This window comes from Uranotaenia lowii, chromosome 3, assembly GCF_029784155.1.
Source record: "Uranotaenia lowii strain MFRU-FL chromosome 3, ASM2978415v1, whole genome shotgun sequence".
Taxonomy (NCBI): Eukaryota; Metazoa; Arthropoda; class Insecta; order Diptera; family Culicidae; genus Uranotaenia; species Uranotaenia lowii.
The window spans coordinates 151747543-151769542 of record NC_073693.1 but is presented as its reverse complement, the minus strand read 5'-3'; the positions used below and the strand labels follow the sequence as shown (position 1 = coordinate 151769542).

The window sequence follows — 22000 nt, the reverse complement described above, 5'->3', positions numbered from 1 at the left end:
GAGATAGTGGGGTTAGCTGCGGGCCTTGCGAGCCTGTGACTACAAAAAGCATAAGCAACGAACAACGAACAACAAATTTCGGATGGAAATCGGCAAAGACCCACGCGACGAAAAGGGACTAGCGATTGGAAACTTGGAACATGGAACTGCCGATCTCTAAATTTTGTGGGTAGTACCCACGTGCTCTCCAACGAATTGAAGAGCCGCAAATTCGACATCGTAGCGCTGCAGGAGGTATGCTGGAAGGGCTCCACGGCACGAACGTACCCAGATGGTCGTGCCATCTACCAGAGCTGCGGCAACACACACGAGCTTGGAACAGCTTTTATAGTGATGGGAAAGATGCAAAAGCGCGTGATCGGGTGGTGGCCGATCAACTCACGAATGTGCCGGTTGAGAATCAAGGGCCGGTTCTTCAACATCAGCATTATCAACGTGCACAGCCCTCACCTCGGAAGTACCGGTGACGACAAAGACGAATTCTACGCGCAGCTGGAGCGTGAATACGACCGTTGCCCAAAACATGATATCAAGATCGTCATCGGGGATTTCAATGCTCAGGTCGGCCAGGAGGAGGAATTCAAACCGACAATTGGAAGGTTCAGTGCGCACCAGCTGACCAACGAAAACGGCCTCAGACTGATAGATTTCGCCACCTCCAAACGAATGGCCGTACGTAGTAACTTTTTCCAGCACCGCCTCCCACACAAGTACACCTGGAGATCACCGTACCAAACTCAATCACAGATCGACCACGTTTTGATCGACAGCCGGCACTTCTCGGACATCATCGACGTCAGATCCTGTCGGGGCGCCAACATCGAGTCGGACCATTATCTGGTGATGGTGAAGATGCGCCCAAAACTCTCCGTAGTGAAAAACACGCAAAACCGGCGCTCGCCTCGGTTAAATATCGCGCGACTGAAGCAACCTGAGGTCGCGGCAGACTACGCGCAATCGGTCAAAGCAGCGCTGCCGGCAGAGGGCGAGCTTGATGAAGCCCCTCTCGAGGACTGTTGGGATACCATCAAAACAGCCATCAACAGTGCTGCGGAGAACGTCATCGGTTATGTGGAGCGATCTCGACGGAACGACTGGTTCGACGAGGAGTGTAGGAGGTGGACGAAGAAAATGCTGCGCGGGCGGCAGTAGTGCAAAGAAGCACCCGTCGAAATGTGGAAAACCACCGACAGCGGAAGAGGCAGCGAGTCCGAATTTTCTAGGAGAAAAAGCGCCGCCTGGAGGAGGAGGAGCTCGAGGAGCTGGAGCAGCTGCATCGTTCCCAAGAAACACGAAAGTTCTATCAGAAACTCAACGCATCCCGCAAAAGCTTCGTGCCGCAAGCCAAAAAGTGCCAGGTTAAGGACGGGGGTATACTGACGGACAATCGTGAGGTGATCGAAAGGTGGAAGCAGCACTTCGATGAACACCTGAACGGCGCACATGTAGGAGATCAAGAAGGTCGGGGAAGGTGCATCACCGGCGTAGCCAACGACGAAGAGGAGCCACTCCCAACGATGAGTGAAGTTAAGGAAGCCATTCGCCAGCTGAATAGAAACAAGTCGGCTGGGAAGGATGGCATCGCAGCTGAACTTATCAAAATGGGCCCGGACAAGTTGGCCGATTGCCTGCACCGGTTGATAGTCCGGATCTGGGACATAGAACAGCTACCGGAGGAGTGGAAGGAGGGGGTAATATGCCCCATCTACAAGAAGGGCGACAAATTGGACTGTGAGAACTACCGAGCGATCACTGTCCTCAATGCCGCCTACAAAGTGTTGTCCCGAATCCTACTCCGCCGCCTCACGCCACAAGCAAACAGATTCGTGGGAAGTCATCAGGCCGGCTTCATGGAGGGACGGTCAACGATGGAACAAATCTTCGCATTACGGCAAATCCTCCAAAAATGCCGTGATTACCGAGTCCTTACGCACCATCTATCCATCGACTTCAAAGCCGCATACGACACGATCGAGCGTAACGAGCTATGGAAAATCATGGACGCTGATGGCTTTTCCGGGAAGCTGATCAGACTGATCAAGGCGACGATGGATGGAACGCAGTGCTGTGTGCGGATTTCGGATGAATTGTCTAGTTCATTCGAATCGCGCAGGGGGCTTCGACAAGGTGATGGTCTATCCTGCATGATGTTCAACGTGGCGCTAGAAGGTGTAATTCGACGAGCGGTGGGCGAAATGCGGGGCACGATTTTCAACAGATCCAGTCAACTTATCTGCTTTGCCGATGACATTGATATAGTCGGCAGATCATCTGCGGCGGTGGAGGAGATCTACCGCAAACTGAAACGCGAAGCAGGAAGGATTGGGTTGATGATTAATACGTCCAAGACGAAGTACATGCTGGCCTGCGGATCCGAGACCGACCGAACCCGCTTGTCCAGTAATAACAAGGTCACGATCGTTGGCGACGAGCTGGAGATAGTCGAAGACTTTGTCTATCTCGGCTCACTGGTGACCGCAGACAATGACACCAGCCGTGAGATCCGGAGGCGAATTATCAGCGGAAGTCGTGCCTTCTATGGACTCCACAAGCAACTGCGGTCGAGAAGACTTAGCCCTCGCACGAAGTGTAACCTGTATATGACGCTCATTAGACCGGTTGTTCTCTACGGACACGAGACATGGATATTGCTCGAGGAGGACCTGCGTACACTCGGAGTATTCGAGCGACGAATGTTAAAAACCATCTTTGGCGGCGTACAGGAGAACGGAGTGTGGAGGCGAAGGATGAACCACGAGCTCGCGCGACTCTACGGCGAACCCAGTATCCAGAAGGTGGTGAAAGCTGGCCGGATACGCTGGGCGGGACATGTTGCGAGAATGCCGGACGACTGTCCTGCAAAACAGGTGTTCGCTACGAATCCGGTAGGAACAAGACGAGCGGGGGCGCAACGAGCGAGGTGGTTAGACCAAGTGGAGCGTGATCTGGCGAACGTGGGGTGCCCGAGAAATTGGAGAACGGTTGCTATGAACCGAGTGAATTTTAGGAATTATGTTTTTCAAGTAATGTCGTGAGACGGAATACTATGTAAATAAATAAATGACGACTATACACACAACGATCACCAGGCGATACGCTATAGCGTAGGAGACCGAAATCCGGTAGCAGTAAGGCAACTGCCAGTGCACGAGCGGAGATGGAAGACTAAAGTTTTTGATAAGGAAGTGTACACCGAAGCTGTATATATGCAGGAGGCATCCCAGGTCCATATTGCTGGGCAGCTGACGAAAATGATGGTAGCGGTGTGCGACATGACCATGCCCAGACGAAATACACCGAAGTGGTGGCGACGACCGGCTTACTGGTGGACCTCAGAAATAGCTGAGCTTCGTACTAGCTGTCTAAAAGCCAGACGACGAGCTCAACGGGCGAGAAACGAAGCCGATAGAGAAACGAGAGGTGCCGTTTATCGAGCAGCCCGGGTGGCACTTAAGCGAGCTATTAAATCAAGCAAAGAGAACTGCTACAGAGCGTTATGCCAGAGCGTAGATGATAACCCATGAAGCAAAGCCTATAAAGTTGCATTGGCGAGATTCGGTGGCCCAAGGTCGCCGACCGAAAAGTGTCCGGAAAAACTGGGAAAGATCGTTGCACATCTTTTCCCGCAGCATGGCCCGACGCAGTGGCCACTTACCCCGTATGACGCGGGTGCCCACGACATCGAGCCAATAACGAACGAAGAACTTGTGGAAATCGCTAAGAAACTTGCGGTGAATAAGGCCCCTGGTCCGGACGGAATCCCAAATGCAGTGCTGAAGGTGGCGGTACAGACCATTCCGGATACTTTCAGAGTGGTGCTACAAAAGTGTCTCGACGAGGGATCGTTTCCCAATTCGTGGAAAACGGCGAAGCTGGTGCTACTACCGAAACCTGGGAAACCCCCAGGGCACCCGTCATCATACAGACCCATTTGTCTGCTGGACACCCTTGGTAAGCTACTGGAGAGGATAATATTCAACAGACTTATTATCAACTCAGAAGACGAAAGTGGACTGTGTCGGACAGACAATTCGGTTTTCGAAAAGGGAGATCTACAGTGGACGCCATCCGAATGGTGACAGAGTACGCGAAGCGCGCATTTAAAAAGAAGCGGACAGGTGTTCGTCACTGCGCCATTGTGACAATCGTCGTTAAGAATGCCTTCAACAATGCCAGCTGGGAAGCGATTGCCAAAGCGCTTCACAGAATGCGTGTTCCCAATACCCTCTGCAGGATAATAGGAAGCTTCTTCGAAAATCGAATCCTGACATACGAAACCGAAACTGGGTTACGATCTACTGCCATAACAGCGGGTGTTCCACAGGGTTCCATACTCGGACCTGTGCTTTGGAATGCCATGTATAATGAGGTGTTAACGCTGAAACTACCAGCAGGCGTGCAGATAGTCGGATTTGCTGACGATATCGTGCTCATGATCACTGGCGAAACAATTGAGGCGGTAGAAGACCTTGCAACGGTGTCCGTAGAAAGGGTTGGCATCTGGATGGAGGGAGTTAAGCTTCAAATAGCTCACCAAAAAACCGAAGTTCTGCTTGTGACCAATAAAAGAGTTGTGCCGCACATGGAGATTACTGTTGGGGGGCACACGACATCTTCAAAACAGCAGCTGAAATACCTTGGAGTAATGGTCGACAATCGCTTAAGTGCATCGAAAGTCATCGATCCATTGGCCTGGATTATGCCGAACTGCCATGGTCCAATGTGAAGCAAGAGACGTCTCCTTGCGAGCGTAGCACTGTCGAAACTACGATACGGAGGAGCGGCCTAGAGCACCGCGATAGAGGTAGAGCGCAACAGATCCAAATTACGGAACATACATCGGTTGATAGCCATGCGAGTTTCCTGTGCGTACAGGACCATACCAGCAGATGCAGCTTTTGTCATCGCGGGCATGATTCCCATCGACATAACTCTGGCGGAGAATATGGAATGTTACAAAGCAAGAGCTGTTAGAGGAGTGCGTAAAATTCAACGAGCAGCGTCAATGCTCAAGTAGCAGGAGCAATGGGACGTATCGAACAACGCAAGATGGACGCATAGGCTAATCCCGCGACATTCAGACTGGGTAAATCGGAAGTATGGAGAGGTTAACTTCTACCTGACGCAGTTCCTTTCGGGTCATGGGTGCTTTAAGCAATACCTTCATCGGTTTAAGCTTATCAGCTCGTCTTATTGTCCGGAATGCGTAGACTCGGAAGAATCGGCATAACATGCTATCTTTGTCTGCCCCAGGTTCAATTCAAGGCGTTAACAACATCAAAATTCGAACGCTGAAAATATTGTGAGTGAAATGTGTAGCGACGAAAAGTTGTGGCGTGCTATAGTCGACGAAATCTCACAAATCATGCGCGATCTGATAAGAATCAGGAAAGATGATGAACGGAGAGAGGGAAATAGTCAACCAAATTTGACAAGCTTACGGAAGGTCTTGGGCCTCGCATGACACCACAATTCAAAAGCTACGCGATCTTAGGGCGCGGTATAACCCTAATCTGAACTCATACGTGTGGTGGGACTTTAAAGGTCCCACGTACTCAGCTAGGATCTTTCCTGCAGCAAAAGGAAGCGGAGATACCATTCGGGGTGGCCGTGACGAGATTCTAGCTTGGTAGTTTCTCAATCGGCCATGCCTTGGTGGTTAGAAATCCTGCGGGAGTGGATGCTGTGACGGGCGCGAGTTACTTTGAAAGCGTTACCTAACCGGCACACGTCTCGGGGTTTTCCGTACCAGTCTGAAGTTGGCGATAGAGAAAAGGAAAAAGACCAAAATTGAGAAAGTGGAAAAGGGTGAGATGTATAAGTGCAGCCTACCCCTTGATGTAGTATTATAGGGTAAAACCAAGGGGCAAGATTATTCTGTTCTACTGTGGACAACCAGAAAAAAACATTAAGCAAACACCGACATTTTGATAAACTTCTACATGATATTTTTAAATATAGTTCAATCGTTTTGCTATATACAGTAGTTTTTCGATTTAATCACGGTCAAAAAAAATCTCACCGTGAATATGGCGAAACCGTGAATTTTGGTGAAACTAAAAATTGAAGTAGAAAAAAGTATTTTTACTGTCTTTAATCAATAATTTATAATGTTTTCAGAAGTGGAAACGTTTTATATCAATAAATTTTGATCATAAGGCGTAATTTTCAAAGATTACTAAACAAAAAGGATCGTTTTCAGTTCAAATTATTCTTCTCTAAAGCAAATTTTTAGGTTTTTTCCTAAAATAAAACCATGTTGTAGGGTGAGTGCTCCTACTTTGGACCTAGAGCCTACTTTAGTCCTAAAATGCCGAAAATTGAAAATAATTCATTTTGCTGACATAAAATAAAGATATTCCTATGCACACAATGAACTCTTATTCTTCCTGAACCCTACCATACCGTTTTTTGCCATTAAAAGTCTTTCTGGTAAAATTTTCAACGTTTTTAAAAATGTACCTCTTCATCAGTGGTAAATCAGACAGCTCATTTAGTGGGGCGCGTATTGAGAAATTCGAGTGTTTAAGGAAAAATCACGATTTTTTACTTTCCAATCCAAAGTTTAAAGGGAAATTACTTTCCTTGTGAAGAATATGAACCATACTACCCATTTTTCCATACTACCCATTTTTTCCAAATATAGGAAACTTTCGACTTTGATGTTCCATGTTTAGACCTGACATCACAAAATCTTTGTATCAAAACCAACAAATCAACAATGTTGCGAATTTTTAATTGGAGCATAATTCAGAGCCAATATTGAATATTTCCAACATTTTTGCCAGATTTACCCAAATAAACTATAAGTAAGTAAACACAATCAAGTTTTAGCTATCGTTTTGCTGATAGAGCTGACGGGGAATAAAAGTGTTTGTGATATTCATTACAGAAATTTTAGTTTTTTAAATATTAAAAAGCTGTAATGCTATTTTATGATAGTAATTGATTTAAGTTTACATTTACAATAAATTTGTTTATTTATTTTCGAAAAATCAAACATTTTAAAGGAGTTTTAGTTCTAGGTCCAATGAAAGGAACCGGTCCAGTACCGAAATAGGAACAGTAGGTTCAAAGTTGGAAATTTAAATCATCCATATTTTTGCAAATCTTTCAATAATGGCGAAACCCATGTTGAAAATTTTCATTGAAACTTGCAGATAAGATCATGACTTATAAATGAACTTCTTGAAGGATATAAATTTCCCGCCCATTCGTGAGAAAACCTTGATTATTTAAAAACCACCGCTTAATGGGTCCAAAGTAGGGCAACTAACCCTATATCCATTTGATAGTCTACATTTAATTAAAGTGAATTATTTTGTTTTGATGGAAATTTTACAGTCGTTATTTCTTATTTCGATTTTGAAAAAAAGTTCCAAAGAATAAGCATCAAAAATTTTTATTCTGCTAATTTCAAATTTCAACATTTTAATCTTAACACCATTGATGAACTAAAAAGTATATTTATTCGAAAAATATTTTAAAATTTGCTCAACTTAGACTTTTACAGCGTGTTTCTCGAAATTTGCTTTATGGGCAATCCTTTGTCCGTGATAAAATCGAGCGTGAATTTGGCGAGTATTGATAAAAACGAATAGTGATAAAATTGAGAAACTACTGTATCAGCTAATCAGTCATTTGTACTACCGGAAAAGACATATTTATTTCGAATTTCGTACTTGCACATGTTTCGGCCAGTTTATAGATCAAACCCTGTTACGAATCAGTAACCAAGAAACTATGTTCATACTTTTTACGCATATATTTCTCATAAAGTTTAATCACAATTAAAAAAGAAGAAGTCCTTTTTTGTAACTTATGTTATTTTTTGTTAAAAGCTACTTATCAATGCTTCAAACTTACCAAAACATTCTGCAGCGTTGCCCACGCCATTCCAAGTATCGATTGGCTCAAATCTGCTTCTGAAGAATAAGTTTATTCCCTGTCTCCAAATAAAACCAGCCAGCGATATTTCTCACTTCACTTCAAACCAAATTAAATTCACTTATAATTTTTCTCACAATAAACACTATTTTCACCACTTGATTGGTATATCAATCTCGGCCGTATGCGGGTGAGATGCTCTTGCACTCTAAGATGAGACACAACCTGCAAAATCTGCGAAGAGAGAAGATGTAAAACATTAATTAGTGCTGACTTCAAACTCGACCGCTTTTAATGAAAGTCATGCTGGTTTATATTTATGGAAGCTGTGTTAAAGGCAGATTATGGCTTTCTGGGAACCACCATCGAGAGTTCATGCAATTCACCAAAATTTGACCAAGCAATTAAATTGGGAGTGCCAAAAGTCAGCCAAATCACTCTCGAAGCTTGCAAACATCACTCGGCAAAATTCACTAGATTGCAATCACCTAGAGTAAAGTTTAAAATTTTTCCAATAATTTAATGATTTTTTCTGTGTGTTCAGTTTACTGGAACCTTTCAAACAAACTCATGTATTTGGCACATTACTGTTGAAATAAACATGATCTCATAGTTTAAAGTTAAATTATGACGTAGTCAAATTCAATTATTTTTTACCTGAAAAATAGAGCAAAAACTTAATTTTTCTGTTCTATTAAACATTCAGTCGCTTTTAAAGATAAAATCTTTCAAGCCGACTTGAATAAACGAGATGTGGAAAACAATAATTTGAATCTTGGAAATGAGGTAAATATTTATGAAAAAAAACCTTTAAAAGGTTTTCAATCAATGAAATATCAACGACCATAATCTTTCAATCAAACACACTGGTTCGAATTTGGTAGTCATTCATAATGCTCGCGAGCTATCGATATGAACGAATTTTGTGCAAATAAACGCTTCCCCCCGCGAAGCACAATGTAGTGAATGCATGTTATCATAGTGAAAAAAAAACCGAAAAGCATGCAATTGCGGAAAGCAAAAAGAGGTGCGGAGATGTGTGGAATGCTGCTTTTGATAATTGGGCGAATCGACACCGACGGAATCGATTATGCAATGTTTCACTTTCCTTGGCTCTCTTTCGCGGATTGTCTTTCACCCGACTTGATTTCATTCATTCGTTCATTCATTTTTCTGCCATGGTGTAGGATCAGTCGGTGGGCAAGTAAGTGAAATTATCAGCTGTTTGTTTTGTACCCTGTCGATAACATCGGTAGTGTGAGATAATTTTAAAGCGACTGTTGTAGGTCAAAACAAACATGGTTGAAAAAAAAAGCGAATTGCATTTGTAGTATTTTTGGATAGGGGAAAAGCGGGCTATATGCGCATTAGACTGCCTCAAATGACCCGACTTTTCAAAAAGTTATACGCTGCAGGCTAAAATTGATCCTGGGCCTAGTACAAGATCTCATGCAAAATTTAAGCTAGATCGGACCACGGGAAGGGGTCGCTCAACGAGCCTGAAGTTTGTATGGAATTTTGAGACATTTTGTTCGAGAGGAACATGAAAAACAAGATTTTCTTTGGGCTTGTGATATAGCTCAGTTGGCAAGTCTGTTGTCTCCTGAGCCGATGTCCGTGAGTTCGAGCCCAAGAGTAAACATCGAACACAGTTGTACCGGATAGTTTTTCAATAACGATCCACCAACTGCAACGTTGATAAAGTCGCGAATGCCATAAAGATGGTAAAACGACTATAATCGAAACAAAAAAAAAAAAAAAAAAAAAAGATTTTCTTTGTCTCCTTTTGTCTCCTTCAACCGATGTCTTTCAAAAACGGGTTTTCTTGAAGCCTTAATTATGACAAATATTTCATCAGAAGGTTGCATTTCAATTAATGTTAAGATAAAAAGTTATACAGCTTCAAAAATTGGCTAACTTTTTTAAGGGTGACATTCATCACTGTTTAAATGAGGCGACTAAATGTCCGACCAGGACACTCAATGTGAAATGCATGCCGTTTCGTCAAATAAAGATCGATTTTAACCATTGTTATTGCGCTCGATTGAAATATTTAATGTTTTTCTAATATTTGAGTTTGGATGATATTCACTTGATAGTTCGGAAAGAAGTAAGGGCGGAAAATTGCTTGACAATGGAAAAAAAATTGCATAAGCACAGGGGCTTAGGTACACGACTGGACGATTTGTGATGCCAATAAAAAAAGCCAGTTTTCATCAATAACTTTGGTTCCCGCCGGCTGATTTTCAAAAACATTTTTTTCTAAAAGCTTTAATTATGAAATATATTTCATCCGAAGACTGCATTTCGATAAGAGGTCAGATAAATAAAGTTATTAGGCTTCAAAAATGGGCTAATCTTTTTACGGTGGTGTTCATTACATATTATTACAGCGACCAAAGTTATTGATGAAAAACTGTTTTTTCATGTTTCTTCCGAGCAAAATGTCTCAAAATCCCATACAAATTTCAAGCTCGTTGAGCGACCCCTTCCCGTGGTCCGATCTGGCCCAAATTTGGCATGAGATCTTGTACTAGGTCTAGGATCAATTTTAGTCTGCAGCGTATGACATTTCACAGGTTTTTATTTTTCCCATACAAATTTGGGGCAGTCTAATGCACATATTAAGGAAAGTTCTCATTTTCTCCCATATTTCTATAGATATGAGTCTGAAAACTATAGGCTCATGAGCGGACATCTGTTTTATATGCGTTAGAGCAATTTTTCTGTTTAAATCTCTTACAGTTTTTGAGAAAATTATTTTATAATAAAAGTAGTCAAAATAGCCGATTTCTGAAATTGTCGGACAAAATTTTTTGTTTTTTTTTTTTGTTTCGATTATAGTAAGGTTACCATCTTTATGGCATTCGCAACTTTATCAACGTTGCAGTTGGCGGATCGTTATTGAAAAACTTATCCGGTACAACTGTGTTCGATGTTTACTCTTGGGCTCGAACTCGCGGACATCGGCTCAGGAGACAACAGACTTGCCAACTGAGCTATATCACAATAGACTGAGTCGATTTGGGGTCATTTTGGAATTTCGCAAACCCTGGGGTCTAAAAAGCTTTACCTTGGTCCAAAACTCATCCATGATTTTTAGCAAAATTTTTAAGTAACGTTTACATGAGTAAATTTGAACTTTTAGGTTTGTATGGGAAAATTGAATATTTTGTACTGAAAAATCAACATCATTTTTGTTTCGTCTGTGAAACCGAGCCAGCTGATGATTTTTGTGCCAATTTATAAAATTCTTCAAGGAAATTTTCCATTGAACAACTTTGTCGCAGACCGTAACTTTGTATCTTATTAGGAAAAAAAGTTATAAGTTGTTTAACAGGAGTATATCTTTTCGCTCTGATAAACAATAAATTCAATTAACATCCCTGCAGAGTGCCTAGCGAGGTATTGCGTGACTACTTTCCATGCAACACTTCGCGAGGCTCAAGCAGTGATGTCAATTGAATTTACTGTTAATCAATGCGAAAAGACATACCCCTGATAAATAGCAGATAACTTTTTTCCTAATTGAATACAAAGTTACGGTCTTGGACAAAATTGTTCAGCGGAAAATTTCTTTTAGGAATTTTATAAATTGGCATAAATACCATCAGCTGACTCGGTTCCACAGACGAAACAAAAATGATGTTGATTTTTCAGTACAAAATATTCAATTTTCCCATACAAACCTAAAAGTCCAAATTTACTCATGTGAACGTTACTTAAAAATTTTGCAAAAAATCATGGAAGAGTTTTGGACCAAGGTAAAGCTTTTTAGACCCCAGGGTTTGAGAAATTCCAAAATGACCCCAAATCGACTTAGTCTAATATCACAAGCCCCAAACGGACTAAATGTGCATATTTATGTTTATATGTATATTTTATTTACACTTGCAATATTTTGATATTATTTAATTGCAAATGGTAGAAACGGGTGTTAAGCACACGTCAAGGTTGAAATTTTGGCGAAATTTTAGACATCACTAGTTCTTTTGCATGAAACATAGTTAGGGATGCCATATGGCCATATTTCATGGTAATATTTTGTTCAGATCGTCTTTATATTGGATCAGTTTAAGCCCTTCTTTTTTCACTGTAAGATTGTGATGGGAGTGTAGATTTAATGTTACAATGATAAAATGTAAAAAATTTGTTAGACTAATCTATTTTTTCTTGATATAGGCATTTAACCTGCCTGATATGGGCATTCAAAACCTGTCTCTTATTCCAATATCTTATCATTTACAACTTTGCCAAAAACTTCAATTTGTTGAATTTCTAATTTCCAGATGAATAATAAAGAAAAACTTTTAACATTCAAGCGAAACTAGAAAAACATTTTATGAGACTTTCATCCTTTTGGATAATTCATCTCAGAAACAAGAAAATTAAAAAAAAAAAAACACAGTGCCATTGGGAAGTGAGAATCGAGCTCACAACATAATTTTATATCGTCTTGCCATTCCGACACCTTAACCAGTGTACTACAGCTTACAGGCTTCCTGGTGTTTGGCCTCCTTTCAAGGTAGTCCTTTGTCTTGTAAAGGACAGCTTAGCCGATGGTTTTTTGCCGGTGGTTTGAATTAAGGGAATGTTTTGTTTTACTTTTGCTACATACACTCGCACAGTGCTCGATTCGCTGGATGTGGCTGGTGTTGGCCGGTATTTATTTCCATCCTTCTTCGTCTTGTGAAGGGATAGGGAGGGGCGTGAAAACATTTTTATTTTGTCTCTTTCAGACATACGCAATCCGGTTGCGCTGGGAGGTTAATGCCGGTGGATGCAAATCGAATCAGCACCGGTCGCGTTCTGTTCTTATGCCAATGATGCTATAACATTGATTATTCACGAGTGGCATAGAGGCTTATTTTTGGGTGTAGTTATTTCCCTTTCGTCGATATTCTTCCCTAAAGCATTGAGCGTCAGCTATTTTGATATCGTTCGACTAGACTAGGCAAATCGATATCGCTGGACTGTTTTTTATTTGACGGCTGGACTATCATAAAAACTCGGTAATCTTGAATGTTATGTGTAAGCAACTTTTCGTCAAAAAAAAAAGTTGTGACCTGCGTGCGTCCTCGGCAGAAACCGAGATCTATGTACATACATAAATATATGAGTCGTCTTGAAATACAACAGAAAAAAATTGAACGCAAGTACTAAGTTCGTGATTTTATTACTTAAAGACGTTATTGAAATTGATTCTGAACAGAAACAAAAACTGGTTTGAGTTTTGTCTACCATAGGTGCACGGATTTACCGCCGTTTCTGCCTCAGCTCACCCATGCATTCTTAGATTATTGAGTTTGACCAATCTTCAATGCAGCGCGTACCTACACCATACCCGGACCCCATAGCTTCGTGTTAAGTGAATTATAAACTGATTTCATGTGGGGATGTAGGTATATTTTTGAAAGAACGAGTCGATCATGTGACTAGTTTACGTACAGGTGATCCGGTATGCGTGTATATATATACCTGGCCAGCTAGTAACTGAATGAACATTCTTACTACACAGCCATTTATAAGAGGAAACACATCTTACCTGTTGACAACTTATGGGATTCGAACCCAAAAGTTTTCATGAAAATACCGGAAATCGAACCCAGTACGCCTGGCATACTAAAACCAGACTCGCGCCAGCCTATCCGCTAGACCATAGGTCGGCAACCTGCGGCTCGCGAGCCGCATGCGGCTCTTTGGATGTATAACTGCGGCTCTTTAGCTCAATGTGTGAAAAATTCGAAAATTCTAGAAATTTTCTAGAGTAAACGGACGCAACATAAGTTTCTTCAGTTCAGAACATCAAACCAAACCAAAAACTACTATAATAGAAATTAACAGCATCTTGTCAGTTTGCAACAAAGTTGAGATTTAGAAATCAGTTAATATTCTTCATAAAAGTTTGATATAGCATTTGGAAGCCTGGAGAAATTTTCTTCGCTGGCAAAGAAAATTTATGATTTTCTGATTAAATCGGATAAAAACTGAGCATTTTTTTAACCGTCAAATAGATGTTTAGATTATGAAAATAAGTTTGTTTTTCTTGAATTGAATTTTTCAAAAATAAATTTGCTTTACCACCGTTCTGATAAAATATGAACATCAGATGATGATTTTAATAATGCTTTGAATACTGATAATAATTGTTTTGTGCATTAAAATTTCTTCCTTAAATCATTTTGTTTTTAAATTTTTCAAATATTGAATTCCATCTCTCAATGTTCCTTTTCAAATCCATGATAAAAATAGAGTTCTTCGTTCTAGTTTTGAACATGAGTTAATGTGAAAAAAAACTTTCAAGTTTGTTTAAAAAATATTTAGTGAACCGGGAGCTGAGTGCTGGTCAAATTTTAGAATTTCATATATAGTATGATTATTTTTAGGTATTCAATCGAAGGATTTTAGAATTTCATATATAATATGATTATTTATAGGTATTCAATCGAAGGAGAAACTTTATTTGGTAAAGAAGCATTTTCTTCAATAAACTTTAATATATCTTCTAACAACTTTTACATTTTTTTTTATTCTCAACCCTATTCCTAATTCTGCAATTATATTTAAAACATCATGGCTGTTCTAAAAGTTGATTTTGATTTCAAAGTCTTTATCAGAATTTTGGTTTTGGTTTGTTCTATGAAGTGATGACCAAAATAACGTCAAAAAAAACTTAAATTTGAGTTTAAAAAATCGATTCGTTGAAAAATGGAAAACAGCTATGCAAAGCAAAAGTTAGATGTTTATCATTATGTTAGATTTATTATTGTTATGTAATATCCGAGATAGCTATCAAAACTTTCATTGGACTCCAGCATATTTCTACAAAATCGGTAGAATCTATTCATGACGATTCCTAAAATTCAAGATACACTGGAAGACAGCAAATCTGTTAAGAATTGAAATTTTTAGTAATTTTTTTTTGTTGGGATTTTAAACCAATTGGTTTATTCATCCCCAATAAGAATTAAAAGTATTTTAAAAATATTTTTGACTGTCTGAAATATTTGTTTGAATTGTTGCATTGGTTAACATTTTCGGCCAGGAAACCGCCAACAAACTACTATAATGTTTAACATTACAAATTCGCAAGTGAAAACTGAGAATTCATTCAACAAATTCAAATATCTGTTTAAAAAAATCAAATAAATTATATTCCAAATCACTAATTGTTTAAAAATTCGAAAGCTGAATTTGTGATTAGATTTCATAGAAACTTTGACAGAAGGATCAATCTAAATCCATGATATATTTGAGACTCAGAGGTTTAGACATTATTTTTATGATCTCACTAGTTTGGAGAAAAAACAACTTGGAAGGGTTACGATTTTAAACAGAATTGAGAATTGAAACTTGAATTTTCGATAAAAAAAATATGATTCTTGAAACCTTTTTTTTAATTTTTATTAGAAATCAAAATGAGAACTAGAGAGCTGATTCGGAATGATTGTTATGAAAAAAATTTGAAAGAATTTTATAACCACATTTTATAGACCACATCTCGCGACCGATTGTTAAATTTTGTCAAATTTTGACTGATTTTTTTCAATCCAGAAAATGAGTATTTATGAATTAAAATTTGTTGGTTTATTTATTCTAAGGCCCGGAAAGTATTTATTGATTTAAAATGATAGTTTTATGCGCATAACAACAAAAACAATTAAGCCTTTTTGTAGAATTTGAAGAAATAAGTATTGTGACAAACCCTCGTATAGTTTTTTTTATATTAATTTTCATCTTGTAGTATGCATTTTCATGATATAAAATTTCACAGACCACATAGAAAGTTAATTTTTATCTGGGAAAAGGTGTTAGGAAAAAATTACATCAAAGTTTAAAATGATAAATTTTCTCAGGTCACAACGGTAAATCGCCAAAATTTCAACGTTACTAAGCTGTACCCGTTATGAAAATGTATTGATTCAGAAGAAAGAAAATCGCTTCCGTTTGCCAATAAAACAACGAAAATCTGTGGAGTTGTGAAAAAGGATAATACAACTGAGTTAACATCAGGATGCAATGTATCTTAGCGATCACCATCATTTGTAGTAAGGATAAAATGAATTGCGGCTCTTTGAAACTTGGACATTTCCTTAATTTGCAATTTTTGGCTCTTCTGTCTCAAAAGGTTGCCGACCGCTGCGCTAGACCATATATGTGCTTATAAAAACTGGTTTGAGTTTTATGGAATAAAGGTACAAAGTCCACCCTGCTTAGTATCTGTTTTTGTAATGAAAACGTTAACTGTTCTTTCAATACAAGAAATTATATTTAATCCCCATATTGGTTCTTAAGGGATGAAAAAATTAAAAATTTTAATTCCTACAAATATAGCCTATTAGATGCCACAAACAACTAAATTTTCAATATGCGATTTGCAACTTGATGAATATATGTTTTTTTTTCTCATTCAAGTTCTGATTGTTCATTTAAATTAGTGTACAACCCTTACTTTAAATTACAAGTGAAATCGAGCAACTGTAGGTGGGGTAAGAAAAGCACACTTTGCAGCATAGTCTAACATAAGGTTGCCAGAATTGTTACACCTGTACGCAAAGTTGTAAAAAATTGCTGTGTATTGAAGAAAAAGTCCTTTCTTTCTGTGATTTTACCCAAAAACTCTGATGGTTTTGTCAATAATTTGAAAAGTCGTGTCAAGTTGCTAATTTTTTACATTTTACTTGAGAAAAACCAATTAACTTTATCAGTCTTATCATATTTTCCAATTCATGGTTAAAAATCCAACATGTATATTAACGTAAAAAAAATAGTTTTGTAGGAATATATACAGTTTTAAAATTCTGTGAATTTGATGAATATTTTAGAAATCCCAGGTTCAGTGATGAAAATTTGCTTAAAATTCGTTAAATCATAGATTTTCATGTAATTTCGGCAACATTGCGTATATGGGTGGCAAATTCGGGCTATTTTATCTGAAAACCTGGCAAAATCCGAGCACCTAAAAGTGTTTTCTTCAAATTCCAAAGATTTATTGTTACTCAAATTCCTTTAGTTCCTTTAAAAACAAAATTTTTTAAACCATGTTCAAAGCAACAGAAATGTGTTGCAAATACGCGCCTCTGTATATTCAATACACGCCTAGCAGCCGAACACACCCGAAAGCAGCTGAAGACCGAAAACACACTAATACTTTCAAACACTTTGACTTGATAATAAATCTGGAAAGTAAATCCCTTTTGATTCCCTTATCGAAATAAAAAAAAAAAGTTGATTTTTTGGGCTGAATTTACGCTCAAAAAGTGTTTTAAACTTTAATTTCAATGAAAACTGTTCGTTTTGAGAATTTAATGTTATTTCCAGCATATTACGATTGGCGCGTTACAACGAGCTCATCGGCAGTGATAAAACATACCCATAAAATGCATATCTTAGCCAGTTCAGAATGATTTTTAGCATAAAATCATAGGTTAGATGCTCCTCTATCGATGAGTTCGAAAATAATGTCTTATTCATTTTTCTCTGCTTGGTGACATCTTATTGAAAGTGTTTGAAAATTTTACGACACAGGGGTATTTTAAGGAAAAATCCATACTCGCCATGGCCAATCACAGCATTTAAAACAAATTGGTAACATTTTGTATGCATAACCCTCTCCTTCCCACGAGGTTTTTCACGTTTTAAAAATTGAAATATTGATTTACAACTAAAGTTATAGAACAAAAGATGCATAATTTAAGGCTACTTTTATGATCCATTCGATAAATTTGGGTTTTGAGCTGGATCATACATGCTCCATTGGGAAGATAACAACACATAGGGTGCCCAGCAAACATTTATGAAGGTATAACGCAGAAACAACAGAATTATACAAACAAATATACCAGATAAAAAGATTGTATTAAACTTACCAAAATAGCATATAGCTACAAAAGTGGAGGCGATATATCTACAATGACAAGATTCTAACGATTCGTTTTTCCAACAAAAAGCAAAATAAACGAAAAAAAAAATTTCCCCGACCGAGATTTGAACTCCAGTCCTCTGAGTGCGCAGTCCGGTATCTTACCACGATGCCAACTCATCAGTTGATATGGTTAACGCTATAGCTCTATAGGTGAGATTTTCTTTTTACAAACCGTTCAAAGGAAGAGACCGGAGAGAGTGTCAACTGAAGGACCGCCCATTTATCGTAAATCAGTTCACTCAAATCGTAAATGTCAGATGAGCATATTCTCAACTTTTTGGAGACATATTTACGAATTGACTAAACTGCTATCCGATTCATTGTTTATTGGGCAAAGCTTGTCGTAAATGAATGATAGAAAATCACTAAATACCAAATTGTTTACGATAGTTATTGAAAATGTCTAAATATTCGATTTGGATTATCATTTATATTACGATTTCATGTTAGCTGGGTGTAAATGAAAAACAAGAAATAATTGCGAAAAAACATGGAATTTCATCACCTCATTGATCACAAACTAAAACAATCCTATTTTGTAGAAAACTTCATTGGTTTCCCCATCCCTCGATAGTCTATTTATTGAAATATTTAAAATTTTCATTTTTGCTTTGAACAAGGGCCGCCATGACACTTTGCGCCAGGATAACAAAACATGCCGTTTTTCGAAAAAAAAATCATGAACTTTTACAAATATTTCGAGACGTGTGGTCATTTTAGCAGATGAAATAACTATCCCGAAGCGAAATTTTTTTTAACGAAATGATTTTCATGAGTACATATTGATAAAAAGCTTCTCAGGAAGAAAAGTACGTTTCTTTCCCAGTGTATCACCACCCACACAACCAGAAGTCGTATTTTATTTTACAGATTATATCGTATAGAATGTTTTTAAACTCATTTTCGTATATCTGCACCTACAATGTGCGGCCCATGCATATTCTTTATCGTATTTTAATATATTGCATGATTTTAGGCGGCATCCATAAATAACGTAACGCAAAAAAGCACTTTTTTGACCCCCTCCCCCCGTATGTAACAAATCGTAACGCTTCAATGTACCCCCCTATGAAAACTACGTAACGCTGAAAATTACCTACCTCCCCCCTCCCATCTTCTCATATTTCAAATACTGATTTTCAAAGCTAAAAAAATATTTTAATATACAATTTTTTGACGTTCTCCAAAACGGAATAATAATCCATCTAAATTACTTCTTAGTACTCATTGAAGATAAGTCACTGATAAAATAAATACCTCCCTTTCGTAACGCTCGAGCTTACTCCCTCCCCCCCTAGGTGCGTTACGTAATTTATGGATGCCCCCTTATTACGACAATACAATCCAAATCAAGAATATGTGTGCAGTTCTGTTTCAACCGTTGAGCAAGTCACATGTGACAGAGTGAGCAGCTGTTGAACAATTGTTGGTCTTTGAAATAGTGCTATTGAAAAGAGACTTTTTTTTGAGTGGTTACATTTGTGTTAAGACATACGAGTGAGTTCCGTGGTAGTTATGGCCGCGGATCCGGGAGGTGGCGGAACGCCTCCTAGAGTCTTCGGATCCCGTTTCGAGATGTTGTCAAATGAACAAGATAACGTTGGAAGAGGTGTTTCGTCTAAAAAATTTAAAAACGTGAAGAGAACAGCACAACGTGATCGGGAAAACGAGCAAATATTCTCCAAGCAACTTCGACTGTATGGGAAGGATAACGGCGGAAGGTTCTTGATTCTCACTCGTACCGATGAAGGCAAGACGATGGATGATGTCAATCCATTTCTCATTAAAAAATGTATTGATAATATTACATCGGGAGTTGAAATAACCAGATTCAAGGATGGGAAACTTCTACTCAAATCTACTGATCGACACCAAGCGGAGAAACTGTGCAAACAAAAATCGTTATGTGATTCAATACACGTGAATATCGTAGAACACGATTCTTTGAACCGAACGAAAGGCACAATCTACTGTCCGGATCTCAAGCCTATGAAAGATGAGGATATCCAAAAACATTTGGCAGAGTTCCACGTTGTCGAAGTAAGGCGAATGCAACGTATCAGCAGACGAGTAACCTCTACCACAACGCCGCCATCACCACCACCTGTTATCGATCAGCCAAAGGAGAATGAAAAAAAAACTAAACCTAACCTAGAAGACACCGGATCTTTCATATTGACTTTCGATCTGAGTTACTTACCAGATACCATCGATGTAGGTTTCTACAAATGTAAGCTGCGACTCTACGTACCCAACCCAATGCGGTGCAATGTGTGCCTTCGCTACGGTCATAAAAAAGAAAGCTGCAAAGGAAATCGAGTGTGCGCCAAATGTGCCGAGTTATTTCACGACCAACAGCCATGTTTGCACCCAGTCAAATGTGTAAACTGTCGGGGCTCTCACATGGCATTCTCGAAGGAATGTCCAATCTATGTTGATGAGCAAGAAATTCAAAAAATCCGAGTCACCCAGAGAGTAACGATGAAGGAAGCACGACAGAAACGGAGGCAACAGGTACCCCTTGAACTCATCATCACTCAACGTCCCTCTCAAACTTTTGCCGGTGTTCTGAGAACCGGAAGCAATGGATCGATATCACCAACTCAAACGCAGACCTCTCCAGTAGAAAATCCAACGAAGGCTCTGGCAAGCAGCAAACCGACGACACTCACTAGAACATCGAATGTAACACGAGCGACGCAACATGAGAACACGGAACAACAAACGCCGAACCCAGCAAACTGGGTTCCTCCAGGTATGCAGAATGAAAATCACGAAAAACGATGTAATATAAAAAACCAATCAGATTCAGATTTGAATGATGTGACTAGTGTAAACTTTGAAAACGTTGATCCTCCTCAAGTATCAGAATTAAGTATTTTATCACAAGCAATATCCTCTTCCATTTTATTAAATGTTCCAGATTATACGAAAATTAACGACCAAGATATATAAATTATAACAGATATTAAGATTCTTTTCTTTTACCACATTGACACAATTTTGAGATTTCAGAAATCATTTTACTTTTTTTTTCACAATAATTTTCGCAATGGCCATGTTACAATGGAATTGTAATGGATTTCAGCAACACATTCAGGAACTGAAACTTTTGATTAGTCAATACAATCCTTATGCTATTGGTATTCAGGAATCTCATTTTAAGCAAACTAACATTCCAACACTTAAAAATTTCAAATTGTTTTATAAGATTGACGAAATTCACCATCGAGCAAGCGGTGGTGTAGTAATTTGTATTCGCGAAGGCTTCGAAGCACAAGAACTTGATTTAGAAACAGAGCTGCAGGCAGTTGCTGTCAAATTGTTTTACCCTGTAGAGTTTACTCTATGTTGTCTTTATCTTCCACCTGGAGAGACTATTTCTGAAAAGATTTTGTACGAGTTGATTTTGCAACTTCCCAAGCCTTTTTTGATTATGAGTGACTGTAATGCACACAATGTTTGCTGGGGTAGTAGAGAGGATAGTGTGAGAGGTAAAATGTTGGTTGATTTTTTCGAACGTTTTGATTTGAATTGTTTAAACGACGGATCACCCACTCACTTTAGTGTTGCACATAATACTTATTCGTCTATTGATCTTACTTTTGGTTCGCCATCTTTATCTACTGTATTTAGCTGGGTTGTTCATGATGATTTATGTTTCAGTGATCATTATCCTATCGTTATCAATCCTTTGCAAACTAACCTTAACATTTCCAAACGACCTAGGTGGTTAACTAATGAAGCGGACTGGGCTAAGTTTCAGGACTTAGTGACAATAAATATTAATGAAAATATTCCATTAAGTGCTTTAGAACAAGTGACACATTTTTCTAACTCTATCATTGAAGCAGCTACTCAATCTATTAAAAGAACGTCTGATATTATCAAAAAATTCCGTCCCCCTTGGTGGAGCTCTGAAATATCTAATAGTATTAAGGAGAAAAGAAAAGCACTAAGAAAGTTCAATGAACATATGTCTACAGAAAACATGATAGCTTACAAGTTAGCAAAATCAAGATCAAGAAATTTAATAAGACGACAATCCAAGGCTAGCTGGAATAATTTTGTAGAATCTGTGTCAGCTTCAACTTCTAATAATGTTGTATGGAGTAAAATTCAGAATCTCAGAGGAAGAACTAAAAACTGTTTAATTTCTTCGCTGAAAGTAGACAATAATTTGATAAT

At 38.7% G+C, this 22000-nt stretch overlaps 1 protein-coding gene across 5 annotated transcripts in view; it reads right to left on the bottom strand.

Annotated features, from left to right (window-relative positions):
* LOC129758280 (putative mediator of RNA polymerase II transcription subunit 15) overlaps window positions 1–22000 on the bottom strand; it is a 253832-nt gene that overhangs the window by 187383 nt on the left and 44449 nt on the right. For 3 of the 5 annotated variants that reach the window (XM_055755757.1, XM_055755758.1, XM_055755760.1), the window contains exon 2: window positions 7867–8112. In XM_055755757.1, the coding sequence (XP_055611732.1) occupies window positions 7867–7896 (30 nt within the window). In that variant the 5' untranslated portion in view covers window positions 7897–8112. Of the gene's footprint in view, window positions 1–7866; window positions 8122–22000 lie in introns of all 5 variants that reach the window. The other 2 variants (XM_055755756.1, XM_055755761.1) reach the window with 1 other exon arrangement.